The sequence below is a fragment of the Bombina bombina genome, chromosome 5, assembly GCF_027579735.1.
Source record: "Bombina bombina isolate aBomBom1 chromosome 5, aBomBom1.pri, whole genome shotgun sequence".
Lineage (NCBI taxonomy): Eukaryota > Metazoa > Chordata > Amphibia > Anura > Bombinatoridae > Bombina > Bombina bombina.
The window spans coordinates 481,450,915-481,474,429 of record NC_069503.1 but is presented as its reverse complement, the minus strand read 5'-3'; the positions used below and the strand labels follow the sequence as shown (position 1 = coordinate 481,474,429).

Below are 23,515 nucleotides of genomic sequence, written 5' to 3'. Positions count from 1 at the left end.
CTAAAGCTAGCTAATTCTTTTATCACTGACGCCGCTTTCCAAATAGCAAAGTTAGCGGCGAAAAATTCAGGTTTCGCCATTTTGGCGCGCAGGGCGCTATGGCTAAAGTCCTGGTTGGCCGATGTGTCGTCTAAATCCAAGCTTTTGAACATTCCTTTCAAAGGAAAGACCCTCTTCGGGCCTGAATTGAAAGAGATTTCAGAAATCACCGAGGGAAAAGGCCATGCTCTCCCTCAGGACAAGCCCTTTAAGACAAAGAACAAGGCTAATTTTCGTTCCTTTCGTAATTTCAGGAACGGCCCGCTTCATCCTCTCCGGCTGCAAAGCAAGAGGGTAACTTCACAGCCCAAGGCAACCTGGAAACCTTACCAGGGCTGGAATAAGGGTAAACAGGCCAAAAAGCCTGCAGCTTGCCACCAAGATAGCATGAAGGGGTAGCCCCCGATCCGGGACCGGATCTAGTAGGGGGCAGACTCTCTTCGCTCAGGCCTGGGCAAGAGATTACACGATCCTTGGGCATTAGAGATTGTAGCCCAGGGATACCTTCTAGAATTCAAGGACTCTCCTCCAAGGGGAAGGTTCCACATTTCTCGTCTGTCTACAGATCAGACAAAGAGGCGTTTCTCCAACATAGGTGTGTCCGGTCCACGGCGTCATCCTTACTTGTGGGATATTCTCTTCCCCAACAGGAAATGGCAAAGAGCCCAGCAAAGCTGGTCATATGATCCCTCCTAGGCTCCGCCTACCCCAGTCATTCTCTTTGCCGTTGCACAGGCAACATCTCCACGGAGATGGCTAAGAGTTTTTTGGTGTTTAAATGTAGTTTTTATTCTTCAATCAAGTGTTTGTTATTTTAAAAGTGCTGGTATGTACTATTTACTCTGAAACAGAAAAGAGAAGAAGATTTCTGTTTGTGAGAGGAAGATGATTTTACTAAAATCGATTGCTGTTTCCACACAGGACTGGGGATCTTGGGGATTGTTGTTAAAAAACGGCAGGCACTGTATGGACACCTTTTTCAGATGGGGGGCCTTCTCTAGTCATAGGCAGAGCCTCATTTTCGCGCCACTAATGCGCAGTTGTTTTTGGAAGGCAAGGCATGCAGATGCATGTGTGAGGAGCTAAGATCCACTGAAAAAGCTTATAGAAGGCGTCATTTGGTATCATATTCCCCTCTGGGCTTGGTTGGGTCTCAGCAAAGCAGATTCCTGGGACTGTATAGGGGTTAAATGTAAAAACGGCTCCGGTTCCGTTATTTTAAGGGTTAAAGCTTTCAAATTTGGTGTGCAATACTTTTAAGGCTTTAAGACACTGTGGTGAAATTTTGGTGAATTTTGAACAATTGCTTCATACTTTTTCGCATATTCAGTAATAAAGTGTGTTCTGTTTAAAATTTAAAGTGACAGTAACGGTTTTATTTTAAAACGTTTTTTGTGCTTTGTTGACAAGTTTAAGCCTGTTTAACATGTCTGAACCATCAGATAAACTATGTTCTATATGTATGAAAGCCAATGTGTCTCCCCATTTAAATATATGTGATAATTGTGACATGGTGTCCAAACAAAGTAGGGACAATGATGCCACAGATAATAATAGTGCCCAAGATGATTCTTCAGATGAGGGGAGTAAGCATGGTACTGCATCACCCCCTTCTGTGTCTACACCAGTTTTGCCCACACAAGAGGCCCCTAGTACATCTAGTGCGCCAATACTTATTACTATGCAACAATTAACGGCTGTTATGGATAATTCTATTAAAAATATTTTATCTAAAATGCCTACTTATCAAAGAAAGCGCGATTGCTCTGTTTTAAACACTGAAGAGCAAGAGGACGCTGATGATAACGCTTCTGACATACCCTCACACCAATCTGAAGGGGCCAGGAGGGAGGTTTTGTCTGAGGGAGAAATTTCAGATTCAGGGAAAATTTCTCAACAAGCTGAACCTGATGTTGTAACATTTAAATTTAAATTAGAACATCTCCGCGCACTGCTTAAGGGGGTATTATCTACTCTGGATGATTGTGACAATTTGGTCATTCCAGAGAAATTATGTAAGATGGACAAGTTCCTAGAGGTTCCGGTGCCCCCCGATGTTTTTCCTATACCCAAGCGGGTGGCGGACATAGTAAACAAGGAATGGGAAAGGCCCCGCATACCTTTTGTGCCTCCCCCTATATTTAAGAAATTATTTCCAATAGTCGACCCCAGAAAGGACTTATGGCAGACAGTCCCTAAGGTCGAGGGGGCGGTCTCTACTCTAAACAAACGCACTACTATTCCCATAGAAGATATTTGTGCTTTTAAAGATCCTATGGATAAAAAATTAGAGGGTTTGCTTAAAAGAATGTTTGTTCAGCAAGGTTACCTTCTTCAACCAATTTCATGCATTGTTCCTGTCACTACGGCAGCGTGTTTCTGGTTCGAAGAACTAGAAAAGTCGCTCGATAAGGAATCTTCGTATGAGGAGATTATGGACAGAGTTCATGCACTTAAATTGGCTAACTCTTTTATTCTGGATGCCGCTTTGCAATTAGCGAGATTAGCGGCGAAAAATTCAGGGTTTGCTATCGTGGCGCGCAGAGCGCTCTGGCTAAAGTCTTGGTCAGCGGATGTGTCTTCCAAGACAAAATTGCTTAACATCCCTTTCAAGGGCAAAACACTGTTTGGTCCTGATTTGAAAGAGATTATTTCAGACATCACCGGAGGAAAGGGCCACGCCCTTCCTCAGGATAGGTCTTTTAAGGCTAGAAATAAGCCTAATTTTCGTCCCTTTCGCAGAAACGGACCAGCCTCTACTTCTACATCCTCTAAGCAAGAGGGTAATACTTCTCAACCCAAACCAGCCTGGAGACCGATGCAAGGCTGGAACAAGGGTAAGCAGGCCAAGAAGCCTGCCACTGCTACCAAAACAGCATGAAGGGATGGCCCCCGATCCGGGACCGGATCTGGTGGGGGGCAGACTTTCTCTCTTTGCTCAGGCCTGGGCAAGAGATGTTCAGGATCCTTGGGCACTAGAAATAGTTTCTCAAGGTTATCTCCTGGAATTCAAGGAACTACCCCCAAGGGGAAGGTTCCACAGGTCTCAATTATCTTCAAACCAAATAAAAAGACAGGCATTCTTACATTGTGTAGAAGACCTGTTAAGGATGGGAGTAATTCATCCAGTTCCAATAAGAGAACAAGAGATGGGGTTTTACTCCAACCTGTTCATAGTTCCCAAAAAAGAGGGAACGTTCAGACCAATTCTAGATCTCAAGATCCTAAACAAATTTCTCAGGGTTCCATCATTCAAAATGGAAACCATTCGAACGATCCTTCCTACCATCCAGGAAGGTCAATTTATGACCACGGTGGATTTAAAGGATGCATACCTCCATATTCCTATCCACAAGGAACATCATCAGTTCCTAAGGTTCGCTTTTCTGGACAAGCATTACCAGTTTGTGGCACGTCCTTTCAGATTAGCCACTGCTCCGAGAATTTTCACAAAGGTACTAGGGTCCCTTCTAGCGGTTCTAAGACCAAGGGGCATTGCAGTAGTACCGTACTTGGACGACATCCTGATTCAAGCGTCGTCTCTGTCAAAAGCAAAGGCTCATACGGACATCGTCCTAGCCTTTCTCAGATCTCACGGATGGAAAGTAAACATAGAAAAAAGCTCTCTTTCCCCGTCAACAAGAGTTCCCTTCTTGGGAACAATAATAGACTCCTTAGAAATGAGAATTTTTCTGACAGAGGTCAGAAAATCAAAACTTCTAAGCTCTTGTCAAGTTCTTCATTCTGTTCTTTGTCCTTCCATAGTGCAGTGCATGGAAGTAATAGGATTGATGGTTGCAGCAATGGACATAGTTCCTTTTGCACGAATTCATCTAAGACCATTACAACTGTGCATGCTCAGACAGTGGAATGGGGATTATACAGACTTGTCTCCGACGATTCAAGTAGATCAAAGGACCAGAGATTCACTCCGTTGGTGGCTGACCCCGGACAATCTGTCACAGGGAATGAGCTTCCGCAGACCAGAGTGGGTCATTGTCACGACCGACGCCAGTCTGGTGGGCTGGGGCGCGGTCTGGGAACCCCTGAAAGCTCAGGGTCTATGGTCTCGGGAAGAATCTCTTCTCCCGATAAACATTCTGGAACTAAGAGCGATATTCAATGCTCTCAAAGCTTGGCCTCATCTAGCAAAGGCCAAATTCATAAGGTTTCAATCAGACAACATGACGACAGTTGCATATTTCAACCATCAGGGGGGAACAAGGAGTTCCCTGGCGATGGAGGAAGTGACCAAGATAATTCAATGGGCGGAGGATCACTCCTGCCACTTGTCTGCAATCCACATCCCAGGGGTGGAAAATTGGGAAGCGGATTTTCTGAGTCGTCAGACATTCCATCCGGGGGAGTGGGAACTCCACCCGGAAATCTTTGCCCAAATAACTCAATTATGGGGCATTCCAGACATGGATCTGATGGCGTCTCGTCAGAACTTCAAGGTTCCTTGTTACGGGTCCAGATCCAGGGATCCCAAGGCGACTCTAGTAGATGCACTAGTAGCACCTTGGACCTTCAACCTAGCTTATGTTTTCCCACCGTTTCCTCTCATTCCCAGGCTGGTAGCCAGGATCAACCAGGAGAGGGCTTCGGTGATCTTGATAGCTCCTGCGTGGCCACGCAGGACTTGGTATGCAGACCTGGTGAATATGTCATCGGCTCCACCATGGAAGCTACCTTTGAGACAGGACCTTCTTGTTCAAGGTCCATTCGAACATCCGAATCTGGTTTCTCTCCAACTGACTGCTTGGAGATTGAACGCTTGATTTTATCAAAGCGTGGGTTTTCAGATTCTGTAATAGATACTCTGATTCAGGCTAGAAAGCCTGTAACTAGAAAAATTTACCATAAGATATGGAAAAAATATATCTATTGGTGTGAATCTAAAGGATTCCCATGGAACAAGATAAAAATTCCTAGGATTTTATCCTTTCTACAAGAGGGTTTGGAGAAGGGATTATCTGCAAGTTCTCTGAAGGGACAGATTTCTGCGTTATCTGTTTTACTTCACAAAAGGCTGGCAGCTGTGCCAGACGTTCAAGCGTTTGTTCAGGCTCTGGTTAGAATCAAGCCTGTTTACAGACCTTTGACTCCTCCCTGGAGTCTTAATCTAGTTCTTTCAGTTCTTCAAGGGGTTCCGTTTGAACCCTTACATTCCGTAGATATTAAGTTATTATCTTGGAAAGTTTTGTTTTTGGTTGCAATTTCTTCTGCTAGAAGAGTTTCTGAGTTATCTGCTCTGCAGTGTTCTCCGCCCTATCTGGTGTTCCATGCAGATAAGGTGGTTTTGCGTACTAAGCCTGGTTTTCTTCCGAAAGTTGTTTCCAACAAGAATATTAACCAGGAGATAGTTGTACCTTCTTTGTGCCCGAATCCAGTTTCAAAGAAGGAACGTTTGTTACACAATTTGGACGTAGTCCGTGCTCTAAAATTCTATTTAGAGGCCACTAAAGATTTCAGACAAACTTCTTCTTTGTTTGTTGTTTATTCTGGTAAAAGGAGAGGTCAAAAAGCAACTTCTACCTCTCTTTTTGGCTTAAAAGCATTATCCGTTTGGCTTATGAGACTGCCGGACGGCAGCCTCCTGAAAGAATCACAGCTCACTCCACTAGGGCTGTGGCTTCCACATGGGCCTTCAAGAACGAAGCTTCTGTTGACCAGATATGTAAGGCAGCGACTTGGTCTTCACTGCACACTTTTGCCAAATTTTACAAATTTGATACTTTTGCTTCTTCAGAGGCTATTTTTGGGAGAGAGGTTTTGCAAGCCGTGGTGCCTTCCATTTAGGTGACCTGATTTGCTCCCTCCCTTCATCCGTGTCCTAAAGCTTTGGTATTGGTTCCCACAAGTAAGGATGACGCCGTGGACCGGACACACCTATGTTGGAGAAAACAGAATTTATGCTTACCTGATAAATTACTTTCTCTTACGGTGTGTCCGGTCCACGGCCCGCCCTGTTTTTTTTAATCAGGTCTGATGAATTATTTTCTCTAACTACAGTCACCACGGTATCATATGGTTTCTCCTATGCATATTTCCTCCTGTACGTCGGTCGAATGACTGGGGTAGGCGGAGCCTAGGAGGGATCATATGACCAGCTTTGCTGGGCTCTTTGCCATTTCCTGTTGGGGAAGAGAATATCCCACAAGTAAGGATGACGCAGTGGACCGGACACACCGTTGGAGAAAGTAATTTATCAGGTAAGCATAAATTCTGTTTTTTATGATGTGTAGAAGATCTACATACAATGGGAGTGATCCACCCAGTTCCAATTGCGGAACAAGGGTTGAGTTTTTACTCAAACCTGTTTGTGGTTCCCAAAAAAGAGGGAACTTTCAGACCCATCCTGGATCTAAAAATTCTAAACAGATTCCTCAGTCCCATCATTCAAAATGGAGACCATTCGGACAATCTTACCAATGATCCAGGAAGGTCAATATATGACTACCGTGGATCTAAAGGATGCATACCTACACATTCCTATCCACAAAGATCATCGCCAGTTTCTCAGGTTCGCTTTTCTAGACAAGCATTACCAGTTTGTTGCTCTTCCCTTCGGCTTAGCCACTGCTTCCAGAATTTTCACAAAGGTGCTAGGGTCCCTCCTGGCGGTTCTAAGATCGCGAGGCATAGCAGTGGCGCCTTACCTAGACGACATCTTAATTCAGGCGCCGTCTTTCCAAAGAGCCAAGTCTCACACGGAGATTGTATTGGCCTTTCTGAGGTCTCATGGGTGGAAGGTGAACATCAAAAAGAGTTCTTTCCCCTCTCACAAGGGTTCCCTTCCTAGGGACTCTAATAGACTCGGTAGAAATGAAAATATTTCTGACGGAGGTCAGAAAATTAAAACTCTTAACTACTTGCCGAGCTCTTCATTCCATTCCCCGGCCATCTGTAGCTCAGTGCATGGAGACAATCAGATTAATGGTAGCAGCAATGGACATAGTCCCTTTTGCTCGGATACACCTCACACCACTGCAGCTATGCACGCTCAAACAGTGGAATGGGGATTATGCAGATTTGTCTCCTCAAATTCAGTTGGACCAGGAGACCAGAGATTCTCTTCTCTGGTGGTTGTCTCAGGATCACCTGTCTCAAGGAATATGTTTCCGCAGGCCAGAGTGGATCATTGTAATGACCGATGCCAGTCTGTTAGGCTGGGGCGCGGTCTGGGACTCCCTGAAAGCTCAGGGCTTATGGTCTCGGGAAGAAACTCTTCTCCCGATAAACATTCTGGAACTGAGGGCGATATTCAACGCTCTTCAGGCATGGCCTCAACTAGCTGCGGCCAAATTAATCAGATTTCAGTCGGACAACATCACGACTGTAGCTTACATCAATCATCAGTGGGGAACAAAGAGTAACCAAAATAATCAGGTGGGCGGAGGATCACTCCTGCCATCTCTCAGCAATTCACATCCCAGGAGTAGACAACTGGGAGGCGGATTTTCTAAGTCAGACTTTTCACCCGGGGGAGTGGGAACTCCACCCGGAGGTATTTGCCCAGCTGACTCGGCTATGGGGCACCCCAGAGTTGGATCTGATGGCGTCCCGTCAGAACACCAAACTTCCTCTCTACGGGTCCAGGTCCCGGGATCCCAAGGCAGTATTGATAGATGCTCTAGCAGCGCCTTGGTCCTTCAATCTGGCTTATGTTTTTCCACCGTTTCCTCTTCTTCCTCGTCTGGTCGCCAAAATCAAGCAGGAGAAGGCTTTGGTGTTTCTGATAGCGCCTGCGTGGCCACGCAGGACTTGGTATGCAGACCTAGTGGACATGTCATCTGTCCCACCATGGACTTTGCCAATGAGGCAGGATCTTCTAATACAGGGTCCGTTCAAGCATCCAAATCTAATTTCTCTGCGTCTGACTGCTTGGAGATTGAACGCTTAATTCTATCAAAGCGTGGTTTCTCTGAGTCACTTATAGATACTCTGATTCAGGCTAGAAAGCCTGTCACCAGGAAAATCTACCATAAGATATTGTGGAAATATCTTTGTTGGTGTGAATCCAAGGGTTACTCATGGAGTAAGATTAGGATTCCTAGGATATTGTCTTTCCTCCAAGAAGGATTGGAGAAAGGATTGTCGGCTAGTTCCTTAAAAGGACAGATATCTGCTCTGTCTATCCTTTTACACAAGCGTCTGGCAGAGGTACCAGACGTTCAAGCGTTTACTCAGGCTTTAGTCAGAATCAAGCCTGTTTATAAACCCGTGGCTCCGACATGGTGTCTAAATCTAGTTCTTTCAGTTGTTCAAGGGGTTCCGTTTGAACCCTTACATTCCATAGATATTAAGTTGTTATCTTGGAAAGTTTTGTTTTTGGTAGCCATCTCTTCTGCTCGAAGAGTCTCAGAATTATCTGCCTTGCAGTGTGATTCACCTTACCTGGTGTTCCACGCAGATAAGGTAGTTTTGCGTACCAAACCTGGTTTTCTTCCTAAAGTTGTTTCTAACAAGAATATTAACCAGGAAATAGTTGTTTCTTCTCTGTGTCCTAATCCTTCTTCGATGAAGGAATGTCTGTTACACAATCTTGATGTAGGTTGTGCTTTAAAGTTCTATTTACAAGCAACTAAGGATTTCAGACAAACATCTTCCTTGTTTATCCATTCTGGTAAGAGGAGAGGTCAGAAAGCGACTGCTACCTCTTTCCTTTTGGCTGAAAAGCATCATCCGTTTGGCCTATGAGACTGCTGGCCAGCAACCGCCTGAAACTGTTACTGCTCATTCTACCAGAGCAGTGGCTTCCACATGGGCTTTTAAAAATGAGGCTTCTGTTGAACAGATTTGTAAGGCAGCGACTTGATCTTCACTGCATACTTTTTCCAAATTTTACAAATTCGATACTTTTGCTTCTTCGGAGGCTATTTTTGGGAGAACGGTTTTACAAGCAGTGGTGCCTTCAGTTTAAGGTACCTGTCTTGTTCCCTCCCTTCATCCGTGTCCTAAAGCTTTGGTATTGGTATCGATGCATCACTGCAATAACATGAAAGCGGCTTTCAAAGACCAACAACGTACGGGGTACCTCCTTGGTCGTTAACTGTATATTTCTTTTTTATGACACGATGAGTCCACAGATCATCTTAATTACTAATGGGATATTCACCTCCTGGTCAGCAGGAGGCGGCAAAGAGCACCACAGCAAAGCTGTTAAAAAGCTCCTCCCTTCCCTCCCACGTCATTCTCTTTGCCTACGTTAGTGATAGGAAGTGGTAAAGTGAGGTGTTAGAAAAGATTCTTCAATCAAAAGTTTTCTTTTACAAGATATGACGAGTGCACGAATTTAATCCTTGTGGGATTTATCCTCCTGCTAACAGGAAGTGGCAAAGCGCATCACAGCAGAGCTGTATATATAGCTCCTCCCTTCCCTCCCCCTCCAGTCATTCTCTTTGTCTGTGTTAGTAATAGGAAGAGGTAAAGTGAGGTGTTAGTTTAGAGTCTTCAATCAAGAAGTTTTTTATTTTAAAATAGTGCCAGTGAGTGCTATTTTCCTCAGGGGGAAATAGTCAGTCTGGATTCCCAAGAGGAATGGAGACATTAAGTTTTTCTGCCCTGATGTTGATGTTCTTAGCAAACGTTATCTAAGATCCATTTTGGTTCCCACAGAGTTTCTGAAGGTAGTGTAAGAAAAATCTTCAGTGTGGAGAACAGTGTCATGCTAAATGCAGCATTGAGGTATGTTCAGTCTTTTACTTCTGGGGAGACTTGTTATATCAGAACAGGCTGACATTATTCCCTACCAGGGAAGACTTAATCAGTGGGCACTATATGCTTTATGGTGGAACTGGAATTACCGGGTTTTATATTGATGCTATGTTTTATGTGAGTCAATATGGGCTAGACACTGGGAGATGTGGTTGAGAGACTGACTGTCCTATTATTTGCTTATAATTGGCCTGATGGCTGTTTATTGCATTCATTTGTACTGTTCTCATGTTTAGGGGACCAGATGGCTTCACTAATTTTTCTTCCCATGCTGTTGTTGGGACGGCTAGTGCGACGCCCACAGTGGGCGGGGCCTAATTTGCACAGTTTCTTTTCAGTATAAGGCAGCAAAGCCCTAGCTCCGGTGGGGCCCAAGATAGATTTACAATCAACTAATCGTTATTGTCACTGAATTGAGTACCCGGGGGGCAGGTAGGCACCACAGCAGAGCTGTGGCGAGGTGCAGGGGCTGATATTGTTTTTAAAAATGTGTTAAAGTTAATAATGATGCTATAAAATGTTTAGCATTTTCTAACAAATCGTGCAATATTTAGCTAATTTGAGCTTGTTAGGTTATTTTTTATTGCTGCAAAAGATCGTTTTTGTGAGATGCAGAAAAATTGTTGCGCTTTTATTATTCAAAGGCGCAGTACATTTTTCTTGAAAATTTTTTTTTTAGTTTGTTTTTTACTTCAGAGGTCAATAATTAAGTTTAAGAACGACTATTGTTGCTATTGCTAGTCTAACATGTCTGAACTTGAGGAAACTCCTTGTTTTATGTGTTTAGATGCCATTGTGGAACCCCCTCTTACTTTGTGTCCCTCTTGTACTGAAAGGGCCTCACAATGTAAAAAGCATATTTCTCCAACATAGGTGTGTCCGGTCCACGGCGTCATCCTTACTTGTGGTATATTCTCTTCCCCAACAGGAAATGGCAAAGAGCCCAGCAAAGCTGGTCACATGATCCCTCCTAGGCTCCGCCTACCCCAGTCATTCTCTTTGCCGTTGTACAGGCAACATCTCCACGGAGATGGCTTAGAGTTTTTTAGTGTTTAACTGTAGTTTTTATTATTCAATCAAGAGTTTGTTATTTTGAAATAGTGCTGGTATGTACTATTTACTCAGAAACAGAAAAGAGATGAAGATTTCTGTTTGTATGAGGAAAATGATTTTAGCAACCGTCACTAAAATCCATGGCTGTTCCACACAGGACTGTTGAGAGCAATTAACTTCAGTTGGGGGAACAGTGAGCAGTCTCTTGCTGCTTGAGGTATGACACATTCTAACAAGACGATGTAATGCTGGAAGCTGTCATTTTCCCTATGGGATCCGGTAAGCCATGTTTATTACGATCGTAAATAAGGGCTTCACAAGGGCTTATTAAGACACTAGACTTTTTCTGGGCTAAATCGATTCATTATTAACACACATTTAGCCTTGAGGAATCATTTTATTTGGGTATTTTGATATAATAATATCGGCAGGCACTGTTTTAGACACCTTATTCTTTAGGGGCTTTCCCAAAGCATAGGCAGAGCCTCATTTTCGCGCCGGTGTTGCGCACTTGTTTTTGAGAGGCATGGCATGCAGTCGCATGTGAGAGGAGCTCTGATACTTAGAAAATACTTTCTGAAGGCGTCATTTGGTATCGTATTCCCCTTTGGGCTTGGTTGGGTCTCAGCAAAGCAGATACCAGGGACTGTAAAGGGGTTAAAGTTCAAAACGGCTCCGGTTCCGTTATTTTAAGGGTTAAAGCTTCCAAATTTGGTGTGCAATACTTTTAAGGCTTTAAGACACTGTGGTGAAATTTTGGTGAATTTTGAACAATTCCTTCATACTTTTTCGCAATTGCAGTAATAAAGTGTGTTCAGTTTAAAATTTAAAGTGACAGTAACGGTTTTATTTTAAAACGTTTTTTGTACTTTGTTATCAAGTTTATGCCTGTTTAACATGTCTGAACTACCAGATAGACTGTGTTCTGAATGTGGGGAAGCCAGAATTCCTATTCATTTAAATAAATGTGATTTATGTGACAATGACAATGATGCCCAAGATGATTCCTCAAGTGAGGGGAGTAAGCATGGTACTGCATCATTCCCTCCTTCGTCTACACGAGTCTTGCCCACTCAGGAGGCCCCTAGTACATCTAGCGCGCCAATACTCCTTACTATGCAACAATTAACGGCTGTAATGGATAATTCTGTCAAAAACATTTTAGCCAAAATGAACACTTATCAGCGTAAGCGCGACTGCTCTGTTTTAGATACTGAAGAGCATGACGACGCTGATAATAATGTTTCTGAAGGGCCCCTAACCCAGTCTGATGGGGCCAGGGAGGTTTTGTCTGAGGGAGAAATTACTGATTCAGGGAACATTTCTCAACATGCTGAACCTGATGTGATTACATTTAAATTTAAGTTGGAACATCTCCGCATTCTGCTTAAGGAGGTATTATCCACTCTGGATGATTGTGACAAGTTGGTCATCCCAGAGAAACTATGTAAAATGGACAAGTTCCTAGAGGTGCCGGGGCTCCCAGAAGCTTTTCCTATACCCAAGCGGGTGGCGGACATTGTTAATAAAGAATGGGAAAGGCCCGGTATTCCTTTCGTCCCTCCCCCCATATTTAAAAAATTGTTTCCTATGGTCGACCCCAGAAAGGACTTATGGCAGACAGTCCCCAAGGTCGAGGGAGCGGTTTCCACTTTAAACAAACGCACCACTATACCCATAGAGGATAGTTGTGCTTTCAAAGATCCTATGGATAAAAAATTAGAAGTTTTGCTTAAAAAGATGTTTGTTCAGCAGGGTTACCTTCTACAACCAATTTCATGCGTTGTCCCTGTCGCTACAGCCGCATGTTTCTGGTTCGATGAGCTGATAAAGGCGGTCGATAGTGATTCTCCTCCTTATGAGGAGATTATGGACAGAATCAATGCTCTCAAATTGGCTAATTCTTTTACCCTAGACGCCACTTTGCAATTGGCTAGGTTAGCGGCTAAGAATTCTGGGTTTGCTATTGTGGCGCGCAAAGCGCTTTGGTTGAAATCTTGGTCGGCTGATGCGTCTTCCAAGAACAAGCTACTTAACATTCCTTTCAAGGGGAAAACGCTGTTTGGCCCTGACTTGAAAGAGATTATCTCTGATATCACTGGGGGTAAGGGCCACGCCCTTCCTCAGGATCGGCCTTTCAAGGCAAAAAATAAACCTAATTTTCGTCCCTTTCGTAGAAACGGACCAGCCCAAAGTGCTACGTCCTCTAAGCAAGAGGGTAATACTTCTCAAGCCAAGCCAGCTTGGAGACCAATGCAAGGCTGGAACAAGGGAAAGCAGGCCAAGAAACCTGCCACTGCTACCAAGACAGCATGAAATGTTGGCCCCCGATCCGGGACCGGATCTGGTGGGGGGCAGACTCTCTCTCTTCGCTCAGGCTTGGGCAAGAGATGTTCTGGATCCTTGGGCGCTAGAAATAGTCTCCCAAGGTTATCTTCTGGAATTCAAGGGGCTTCCCCCAAGGGGGAGGTTCCACAGGTCTCAGTTGTCTTCAGACCACATAAAAAGACAGGCATTCTTACATTGTGTAGAAGACCTGTTAAAAATGGGAGTGATTCATCCTGTTCCATTAAGAGATCAAGGGATGGGGTTCTACTCCAATCTGTTCATAGTTCCCAAAAAAGAGGGAACGTTCAGACCAATCTTAGATCTCAAGATCTTAAACAAGTTTCTCAAGGTTCCATCGTTCAAGATGGAAACCATTCGAACTATTCTTCCTTCCATCCAGGAAGGTCAATTCATGACCACGGTGGATTTAAAGGATGCGTATCTACATATTCCTATCCACAAGGAACATCATCGGTTCCTAAGGTTCGCATTCCTGGACAAGCATTACCAGTTCGTGGCGCTTCCTTTCGGATTAGCCACTGCTCCAAGGATTTTCACAAAGGTACTAGGGTCCCTTCTAGCTGTGCTAAGACCAAGGGGCATTGCTGTAGTACCTTATTTGGACGACATTCTGATTCAAGCGTCGTCCCTTCCTCAAGCAAAGGCTCACACGGACATAGTCCTGGCCTTTCTCAGATCTCACGGATGGAAAGTGAACGTGGAAAAGAGTTCTCTATCTCCGTCAACAAGGGTTCCCTTCTTGGGAACAATAATAGACTCCTTAGAAATGAGGATATTTCTGACAGAGGCCAGAAAAACAAAGCTTCTAGACTCTTGTCGGATACTTCATTCCGTTCCTCTTCCTTCCATAGCTCAGTGCATGGAAGTGATCGGGTTGATGGTAGCGGCAATGGACATAGTTCCTTTTGCGCGCATTCATCTAAGACCATTACAACTGTGCATGCTCAGTCAGTGGAATGGGGATTATACAGACTTGTCTCCGAAGATACAAGTAAATCAGAGGACCAGAGACTCACTCCGTTGGTGGCTGTCCCTGGACAACCTGTCACAAGGGATGACATTCCGCAGACCAGAGTGGGTCATTGTCACGACCGACGCCAGTCTGATGGGCTGGGGCGCGGTCTGGGGATCCCTGAAAGCTCAGGGTCTTTGGTCTCGGGAAGAATCTCTTCTACCGATAAATATTCTGGAACTGAGAGCGATATTCAATGCTCTCAAGGCTTGGCCTCAGCTAGCGAGGGCCAAGTTCATACGGTTTCAATCAGACAACATGACAACTGTTGCGTACATCAACCATCAGGGGGGAACAAGGAGTTCCCTAGCGATGGAAGAAGTGACCAAAATCATTCTATGGGCGGAGTCTCACTCCTGCCACCTGTCCGCTATCCACATCCCAGGAGTGGAAAATTGGGAAGCGGATTTTCTGAGTCGTCAGACATTGCATCCGGGGGAGTGGGAACTCCATCCAGAAATCTTTGCCCAAGTCACTCAGCTGTGGGGCATTCCAGACATGGATCTGTTGGCCTCTCGTCAGAACTTCAAAGTTCCTTGCTACGGGTCCAGATCCAGGGATCCCAAGGCGGCTCTAGTGGATGCACTAGTAGCACCTTGGACCTTCAAACTAGCTTATGTGTTCCCGCCGTTTCCTCTCATCCCCAGGCTGGTAGCCAGGATCAATCAGGAGAGGGCGTCGGTGATCTTGATAGCTCCTGCGTGGCCACGCAGGACTTGGTATGCAGATCTGGTGAATATGTCATCGGCTCCACCTTGGAAGCTACCTTTGAGACGAGACCTTCTTGTTCAGGGTCCGTTCGAACATCCGAACCTGGTTTCACTCCAGCTGACTGCTTGGAGATTGAACGCTTGATCTTATCGAAGCGAGGGTTCTCAGATTCTGTTATCGATACTCTTGTTCAGGCCAGAAGGCCTGTAACTAGAAAGATTTACCACAAAATTTGGAAAAAATATATCTGTTGGTGTGAATCTAAAGGATTCCCTTGGGACAAGGTTAAGATTCCTAAGATTCTATCCTTCCTTCAAGAAGGATTGGAAAAAGGATTATCTGCAAGTTCCCTGAAGGGACAGATTTCTGCCTTGTCTGTGTTACTTCACAAAAAGCTGGCAGCTGTGCCAGATGTTCAAGCCTTTGTTCAGGCTCTGGTTAGAATTAAGCCTGTTTACAAACCTTTGACTCCTCCTTGGAGTCTCAATTTAGTTCTTTCAGTTCTTCAGGGGGTTCCGTTTGAACCCTTACATTCCGTTGATATTAAGTTATTATCTTGGAAAGTTTTGTTTTTAGTTGCAATTTCTTCTGCTAGAAGAGTTTCAGAATTATCTGCTCTGCAGTGTTCTCCTCCTTATCTGGTGTTCCATGCAGATAAGGTGGTTTTACGTACTAAACCTGGTTTTCTTCCAAAAGTTGTTTCTAACAAAAACATTAACCAGGAGATTATCGTACCTTCTCTGTGTCCGAAACCAGTTTCAAAGAAGGAACGTTTGTTGCACAATTTGGATGTTGTTCGCGCTCTAAAATTCTATTTAGAAGCTACAAAGGATTTTAGACAAACATCTTCCTTGTTTGTTGTTTATTCCGGTAAAAGGAGAGGTCAAAAAGCAACTTCTACCTCTCTCTCTTTTTGGATTAAAAGCATCATCAGATTGGCTTACGAGACTGCCGGACGGCAGCCTCCCGAAAGAATCACAGCTCATTCCACTAGGGCTGTGGCTTCCACATGGGCCTTCAAGAACGAGGCTTCTGTTGATCAGATATGTAGGGCAGCGACTTGGTCTTCACTGCACACTTTTACCAAATTTTACAAGTTTGATACTTTTGCTTCTTCTGAGGCTATTTTTGGGAGAAAGGTTTTGCAAACCGTGGTGCCTTCCATTTAGGTGACCTGATTTGCTCCCTCCCTTCATCCGTGTCCTAAAGCTTTGGTATTGGTTCCCACAAGTAAGGATGACGCCGTGGACCGGACACACCTATGTTGGAGAAAACAGAATTTATGTTTACCTGATAAATTACTTTCTCCAACGGTGTGTCCGGTCCACGGCCCGCCCTGGTTTTTTTAATCAGGTCTGATAATTTATTTTCTTTAACTACAGTCACCACGGTACCATATGGTTTCTCCTATGCAAATATTCCTCCTTAACGTCGGTCGAATGACTGGGGTAGGCGGAGCCTAGGAGGGATCATGTGACCAGCTTTGCTGGGCTCTTTGCCATTTCCTGTTGGGGAAGAGAATATCCCACAAGTAAGGATGACGCCGTGGACCGGACACACCGTTGGAGAAAGTAATTTATCAGGTAAACATAAATTCTGTTTTTATGGAAAGACAGAGTGCCTAAGGATGATTCTCAGTCTAAGGAGAATCAGAATATGCCGCCTATTTTTCCCCAAGTGTTGCAACCTTTAACGCCCACCCAAGTGACGCCGGGTTCCTCAACCGCGTCTAATTCATTTACTCTGCAGGATATGGCTGCAGTTATGTCAACTACCTTAGAGGTATTTTAAGTTTCCAGTGTTACCGGGCAAACGCAGTAGGACAGGCATCAATGTGAATACTGAATCCTCTGATGCTTTGTTGGCTATTTCCGGTGTACCCTCACAGGGATCTGATTTGGGGGTCAGGGAACTTCTGTCTGAGGGAGAACTTTCCGAATCGGGAAGTGTGTTACCTCAGACAGACTCGGACGTCATGTCCTTTAGATTTAAGCTGGAACACCTTCGTCTGTTACTTCGTGAGGTTTTAGCGACTCTGGATGACTGTGATTCTATTATGGTACCACCAGAGAAATTGTGTAAAATGGACAAATACTTAGAGTTGCATACTTACTCTGATGTGTTTTCGGTTCCTAAGAGAATTTCGGAGATTATCAAGAGAGAATGGGACAGACCGGGTATACTGTTCTCACCTTCTCCTAATTTTAAGAAAATGTCTCCCATATCTAACACTGTTCGGGACTCTTGGCAGACAGTCCCTAAGTTGGAGGGAGCTATATCTACCATGGCTAAGCATGCAACTATTTTTTTATCCCACAAGTAAGGATGAAATCCGTGGACTCATCGTATCTTGTAAAAGAAAAGGAAATTTATTATTACCTGATAAATTTATTTCTTTTACGATACGATGAGTCCACAGCCCTCCCTGTTTTTTTGAGACAGGTCTTTATTTTTGTTAAACTTCAGTCAGCTCTGCTCCTTGACTTTTCCTTTCTCTTCCTAACTTTGTTCGAATGACTGGGTTGGGGAGGAAGCGAGGAGCTTTTTATGCAGCACTGCTGTGGAGCTCTTTGCCGCCTCCTGCTGACCAGGAGGCAATATCACCACCAGTTGAAAGAAAATAAGAGTCCAGGATTTACATTGAAGCTACATCTGAAAAGAGGGTTCAAGAGGCAGACCAGGATACTTGGAGACTCTTATACAAGAGACAAAGATCAACTTTACCCTCCAAGAGCTGACATCTTACCTCATAAGATTGAGGTACAAGTTGGTAAGCAGGATATACTTACCTTAAGTCATTATAACAAGAAGTTATTGAAAAAAGAAACATTTGTACAAGACCATTCTTTAAAAACATTTGTAAACTGTTTGGAAGGATTAGATTTGTATTTCAGGAAGAAATTGCGTAGCTGTGCGCCTATCATTATTGATTTATCTTTTTTACTATATCTCCAACAGTGACAGGGGTACACTGTATCAATACCTAGGCAGCACGCTATTATTCTATTGAATTTTATACATTTTCTTGTATTTTGGTACTTGATATATCATATACTCATACATGTATTGGGGTACCTCAATATACACCCCTACACACCTCTTCAAGTACTTTATTGCTTAAGTGTTTAGATACATCCGCTTAAATATTCCTACAAATACTATTTCTCAAGTTTTAGCGCTGGTGTACTTTATTTGACTTATGTGTATATGTGTGTGTGCGTTTGTATACTAATAATGTTCAATTTATATTGCACATATAATTAAATACATTTGTTAAATTATACAGACCACTGGTATGTATGTGTTTGTATGTAAATTTTGTGATTCTGTTGATGTCATGGAAAGCCCTCAATGTGGGCGTGAGGGCAGTTAGTTAGGAATTCCATTTTTTTTCTTTTAAACATTTGACTTTAACATGTTTGTAAAATAACCAAGCTGTTCTAGTTAGAAGCTGATATTGTTATGATTATCAATTCATGTGTAAAATTCATTAGTGTTGGATATCGGTTGCTGAACAATAATTTAATTACAAAAAGTAAACTATTACATTTGTTTAATAGTATACAAATGCAATGTGAGAAATTAAACCAAATAATTTTTTTTCTCTTTATATACCATTGTATGTTCTAATTTATATTTTTCTCTCCTTTTTTGCTTTTGTTTTTTAAAGAATAAGGCACAAGGTAAGTGCATTTATTTATTATGGTTGTGTGTAATTTACAAATTACTGAAAATTTGCTAGTTACTGCTTAGCTTATAAAATACCAATATAAATGTGTATGGGTGCATTGCAATTTAAAATATATGCATTTTTGCAATATATATTTCCATTAGCAAAAATGCTTCTAGTTAAAGGGACAGTCAAGTCCAAAAAAACTTTCATTTTTCAAATAGGGCATGTAATTTTAAACAACTTTCCAATTTACTTTTATCAACAATTTTGCTTTGTTCTCTTGGTATTCTAGTTGAAAGCAAACCTAGGAAGACTCATATAATTTCTAAGCCCTTGAAGCCCACCTCTATTTTATTTACTTTTCACAGCAGGGGAGAGCAAGCTCATGTAGGCCATATAGATAGCATTGTGATCACGCCCATGGCTAGTGGCAGACACTGCACTAATTGGCTAAAATGCAACTATATGCAAAATAACTAAGTCATGTGATTAGGGGCGGTCAGAAGATGCTTAGATACAAGTTAGTCACAGAAGTAAAAAGTGTATTAATATAACAGTGTTGGTTTTGCAAAAAAATGGGGAATGGGTAATAAAGGGATTATCTATCTTTTTAAACAACAAAAATTCTGGTGTTGACTGTCCTTTTAAAGTTATTACTGTTTCTTTTTAATTACACGATGTGTCCACGGATCATCTAATTACTATTGGGAATATCACTCCTGCCCAGCAGGAGGCGGCAAAGAGCACCACATCATAGCTGTTAAATATCACCACCCTTCCCTCCCAACCCAGTCATTCTCTTTGCCTACGTTAAGAGTAAGGAGGTAGTAAAATTAGGTGTTGGAAAAGATTCTTCAAGAGTTTATTATTTTTAAAGTAGTACAAGATTTTGCTGCTTTGTCCTAGGGTGTAGCCGTAGTCCATATCAGTCTCTTCAGTAGAGCAGTGGTGGCTTTAGAGCAATGGGAACTTGTGGGACATAATTCTCACTGCGCCTCCTATATACTGATGCTTCCCTAACCCTGAAAACCTGAGGGATATTTACTCAGGACTTTCTTTTATTTCACAGGTCAATAAGAGGGGAGAGGACCTCTCAAACCTGGGAGCTGCCTTGCTGTCTGGCAGAATTTGAGGTAAGTGTTAGCTTTATTTCTGGGGGTCGAAATAACTCAGAAAAAGGTTGGGCACTTGATTTATTAAAATGGGACAGACCTCATCGTAATTGTCTCTTTATATATAGATTCTCCTAGGGACTTAGGGGACACTATGGGCTGCTTAGACGCAGGCACTGGGGCTGGTTTTAATAAGAGCGGTGGTGTCGCATCTCCCTGTGGTTTTAGAACTAATAGCCGACCAGGAGATTACTTTTTGGCACGCCCACGAAGGGAGGTACTTCAGGAAGCGACAAGTGATTGCGCAAAGTTTTGCTGGGGTGTAGAGGTGTAATGCAAGTTTATTTTAGTGTGTTAGCCTCTCTACACAATTTTTTTTTTAAAGGGAGTAAAAAAGTTAGTTTAATATTTAAAGGGACAGTAACTTTTAATGTTTTTGATTTTTATTAATAAAATGTAATCCATTTCTCCAACATTGGTGTGTTCGGTCCATGGCGTCATCCATTACTTGTGGAAATATTCTCCCCCACAGGGAAAGGCAAGGAGAGCACACAGCAAGAGCTGTCCATATAGCTCCCCCTCTGGCTCCGCCCCCCGTCATTCTCCTTTCCGCTCTGAACAAGTAGCATCTCCACGGGGATGGCGAGGAGTTTGTGGTGTTAGTTGTAGTTTTTTATTTCTTCTATCAAGAGTTTATTTTAAAATAGTGCTGGCTTGTACTATTTACTCTACAACAGAAAAGTGATGAAGATTTCTGTTTAAGAGGGCTATGATTTTAGCACAAGTAACTAAAATCCATTGCTGTTACCACGCAGGACTGTTGAAACTAGAGAACTTCAGTTGGGGGTAACAGCTTGCAGACTCATCTGCTTCAGGTATGACTAGTCTCCTTCTTTTTTTTTTTTTTTTTTTTTTTTAAACATTTATTTATTTCCAAGCACAGAATACAAATCAACAAGTACATTTTTATCACATAAGTAAATTTCTTTGTTTAACAGAAAAAAAGAAGAAAAAGAAAAGAATACAGTCAATAATTAATTCACTCTTAACTTCAAAGAATCCACAGAATCATATTTTAGAAAATTTTTTGCCACGTACTTTCCAGTATTTTACTCTTTGTGATTGTATACTTGTGCTATTTTCCTAATTACCTAAGATATCTTAACAGAAGATGGTCATGCATCACAGACCAAAAAATAAAACAAAACAAAACATAACAAAACAAAACAAAACGCAAAAGAAAAAAGGAAGACACAACAAGAGGGGAGAAGAGGAAGAAAAAAGAGCAGCAAGATAGAAAAGGAAAAGAAAGGAAGTTCCCCCTGCCTCCAGCTCCACATCTCCATCTTGGGTGAATGTGATATTAGTGCCAAGAATAGGGGAATAGATTATGCAGAATAAGAATTCCAAAAAAGTCTGATTTATGAAAACATTTAGTTAATGTATATTGCAGATTATTGAGCTGTTGTAATATTAGGGTAAGCCATTTGTCAAAAAAATTTTTTTATCTGGTTTTCTGACAAAGAGTTGGCATTTAATTGCTCGAACATAATTTGCGAGAACACAGCTTGTTTAAATAGGCAAAACGGAGGGGAAATCCTCTTCTTCCAAAATTTGAGGATTAAGTTCCGTCCTAATAAAATCAGAGTGTTAACAGATTTATGAGGAATGGTATTGGTCTCACTAGAAAGAAAAAAAACCTGGAAGATATCCAAAGTCACATTTTCATGCAACACTTTAGAGGCCCAATAGGACACTTTAAACCAAAATTGCCTAATTTTAGGACAGAACCAAAAACAATGGAGGAGATCGGCCTCCTTTTTTTTACACTTAAAACAGTTAGTAGATTTATTGCTAGTCCACTTGGCTAGTGTTCTCGGTGTAATATATGAATTATTAATTAGTTTAATATGAGATTCTTTCCAGGAGGTGGGGATTCTTGCCTCTCTTACTTGTTTAATACTAGCTTTAATTTTTTCTACTGTTATTTCTTGGAAGTGGGATCTCCAGTAACTAGTTAGGATTTCCAATCCCAGTTGTCCTTGCTTCGACATTGAAATATTATAAATTAGCGAAATTGTATGAATACCATTCTTATGTAGTATGATATAATCTTTCAGGTCAGCAAATTTTTTATAGTCTTGTCTAATATTTTGTATTCCATTTATATAATGTCTGAGTTGCAAGTATGCATAAAAGTTTTGATTGGATAAATTATATTCTTGGAGGATAGATTCAAATGTTCTAACTGTGTGTTCATTATCGAGAACTTGGGAAATATAAATTAACCCCTTTTCCTCCCACTTTGTAAAGATTTCTGAAGTTAAGCCTGGTGGGAAAAGGATGTTGCCTCTAATAGGGAGATATGCTGATATACGGTAATCTATGTTTAACACAGTACATAATTTCTGCCAGGCTGAGATCACATTACCAATTGCCATTAACTTTTTAATATGTTTTGGTAGTTGTGCCATTGGGCAGTGGATCATGGCCTTTAGGGAGAGAGGGGTAACCATCTGACTTTCAATTAAAGGGTTTGTAAAATAATTAGTATCTGTGATCCAGTCACAGGCAAAGCGTGCAAGAATAGCTATATTATACCATTTTATATCAGGGAGCGCAAATCCTCCATATTCTGAGAGCTGGTATAGTTTGGTTCTGGATAGATAGTGCCTTTTTTTATTCCAGACAAAAGATGAGCAATTCTTATTAAAAAGCCTAAGATCTTTGTTAGTGATAAAGACAGGGAGGTTTTGAAGAAGATATACTAATTGCGGAAAAAGAATAGATTTAATTAACATAACTCTGGCCGAGAGAGAGAGAGGGAACAAAACCCATCTGTCTAATTTCTCGGCAGCATTTGCAAAGAAAACAGAGAAATTATTATCGTACCAAAGATTAGGATTTTTATGAAGATTTATTCCTAGATATTTAATACTTTCTGTGACCTGTAGGGGGTGTTCCTTGCAACTGTCTTTGTTTTGGTGTATCCAGAGAATTTCAGACTTGCTCAGATTTAATTTGTAGCCCGAAAAAGAGCTAAATAGCTTAAAAGTATTTAGAGCAAGAGGAATACTGATTTTAGTATTCTGTAAAAACAGCAGTAAGTCGTCAGCATAAAGTGATAGGACCAATTGTTGATCTCCAATTTTTATACCTGCTATAGTATCTCTTAGGGAAATTGCAAGGGGTTCTATGGCAAGGTTAAATAAAAGGGGGGACAGTGGACACCCCTGTCTCGTTCCTTTATGGATATGGAACCTGGGTGTTGGAACCCCGTTAACTAGAACATATGAAGTAGGTGTATTATAAATAGATCTTACTAATGAGAAGAAATTCCCTGTGAACCCAAATTTATCAAGGGCGGTATATAAGTGATCCCATGTGACTGAGTCGAAGGCCTTCTCGGCGTCGGCGGTTAGCAGTGCCAAATCTTGTTTTGCATTTGAAGCATTATCCTGTAGGTTATACCAAAAATATTCTAATACAGAAGTAACGCGGCGTATATTTCTGATAGAGGATCTCCCAGGTATGAAGCCTGATTGATCCTCATGTATAACTTGCTCTATGCCAGACTTAAGTCTTTTTGCCATTATAGAGGTAAGTAATTTATAATCTACATTTAGAAGTGATATAGGCCTATAAGAGGAAGGGTCTAGAGGATCTTTACCTTTCTTTAATATTAGAGTAACCGCCGACGCCGAGAAATGCTCCGACATAGGCTTCCCAGCTATAAAATATTCATTGAAAAGTCTAACCAGAGTAGGAAGTATATCACATCTAGTAATCTTGTAAAATTCTGATGTTAACTGATCGGGGCCGGGAGCTTTATTTGACTTAGCATGG

At 42.1% G+C, this 23,515-nt stretch overlaps 1 protein-coding gene across 1 annotated transcript in view; it reads left to right on the top strand.

The window, feature by feature from the left end:
* The window catches only part of LOC128660493 (uncharacterized), a 300,304-nt gene that overhangs the window by 49,699 nt on the left and 227,090 nt on the right, over positions 1 to 23,515 (top strand). Inside the window, exon 4 of the mRNA XM_053714380.1 lies at positions 18,555 to 18,567. Within this exon, the coding sequence (XP_053570355.1) occupies positions 18,555 to 18,567 (13 nt within the window). The remainder of the gene's footprint in view (positions 1 to 18,554; positions 18,568 to 23,515) is intronic.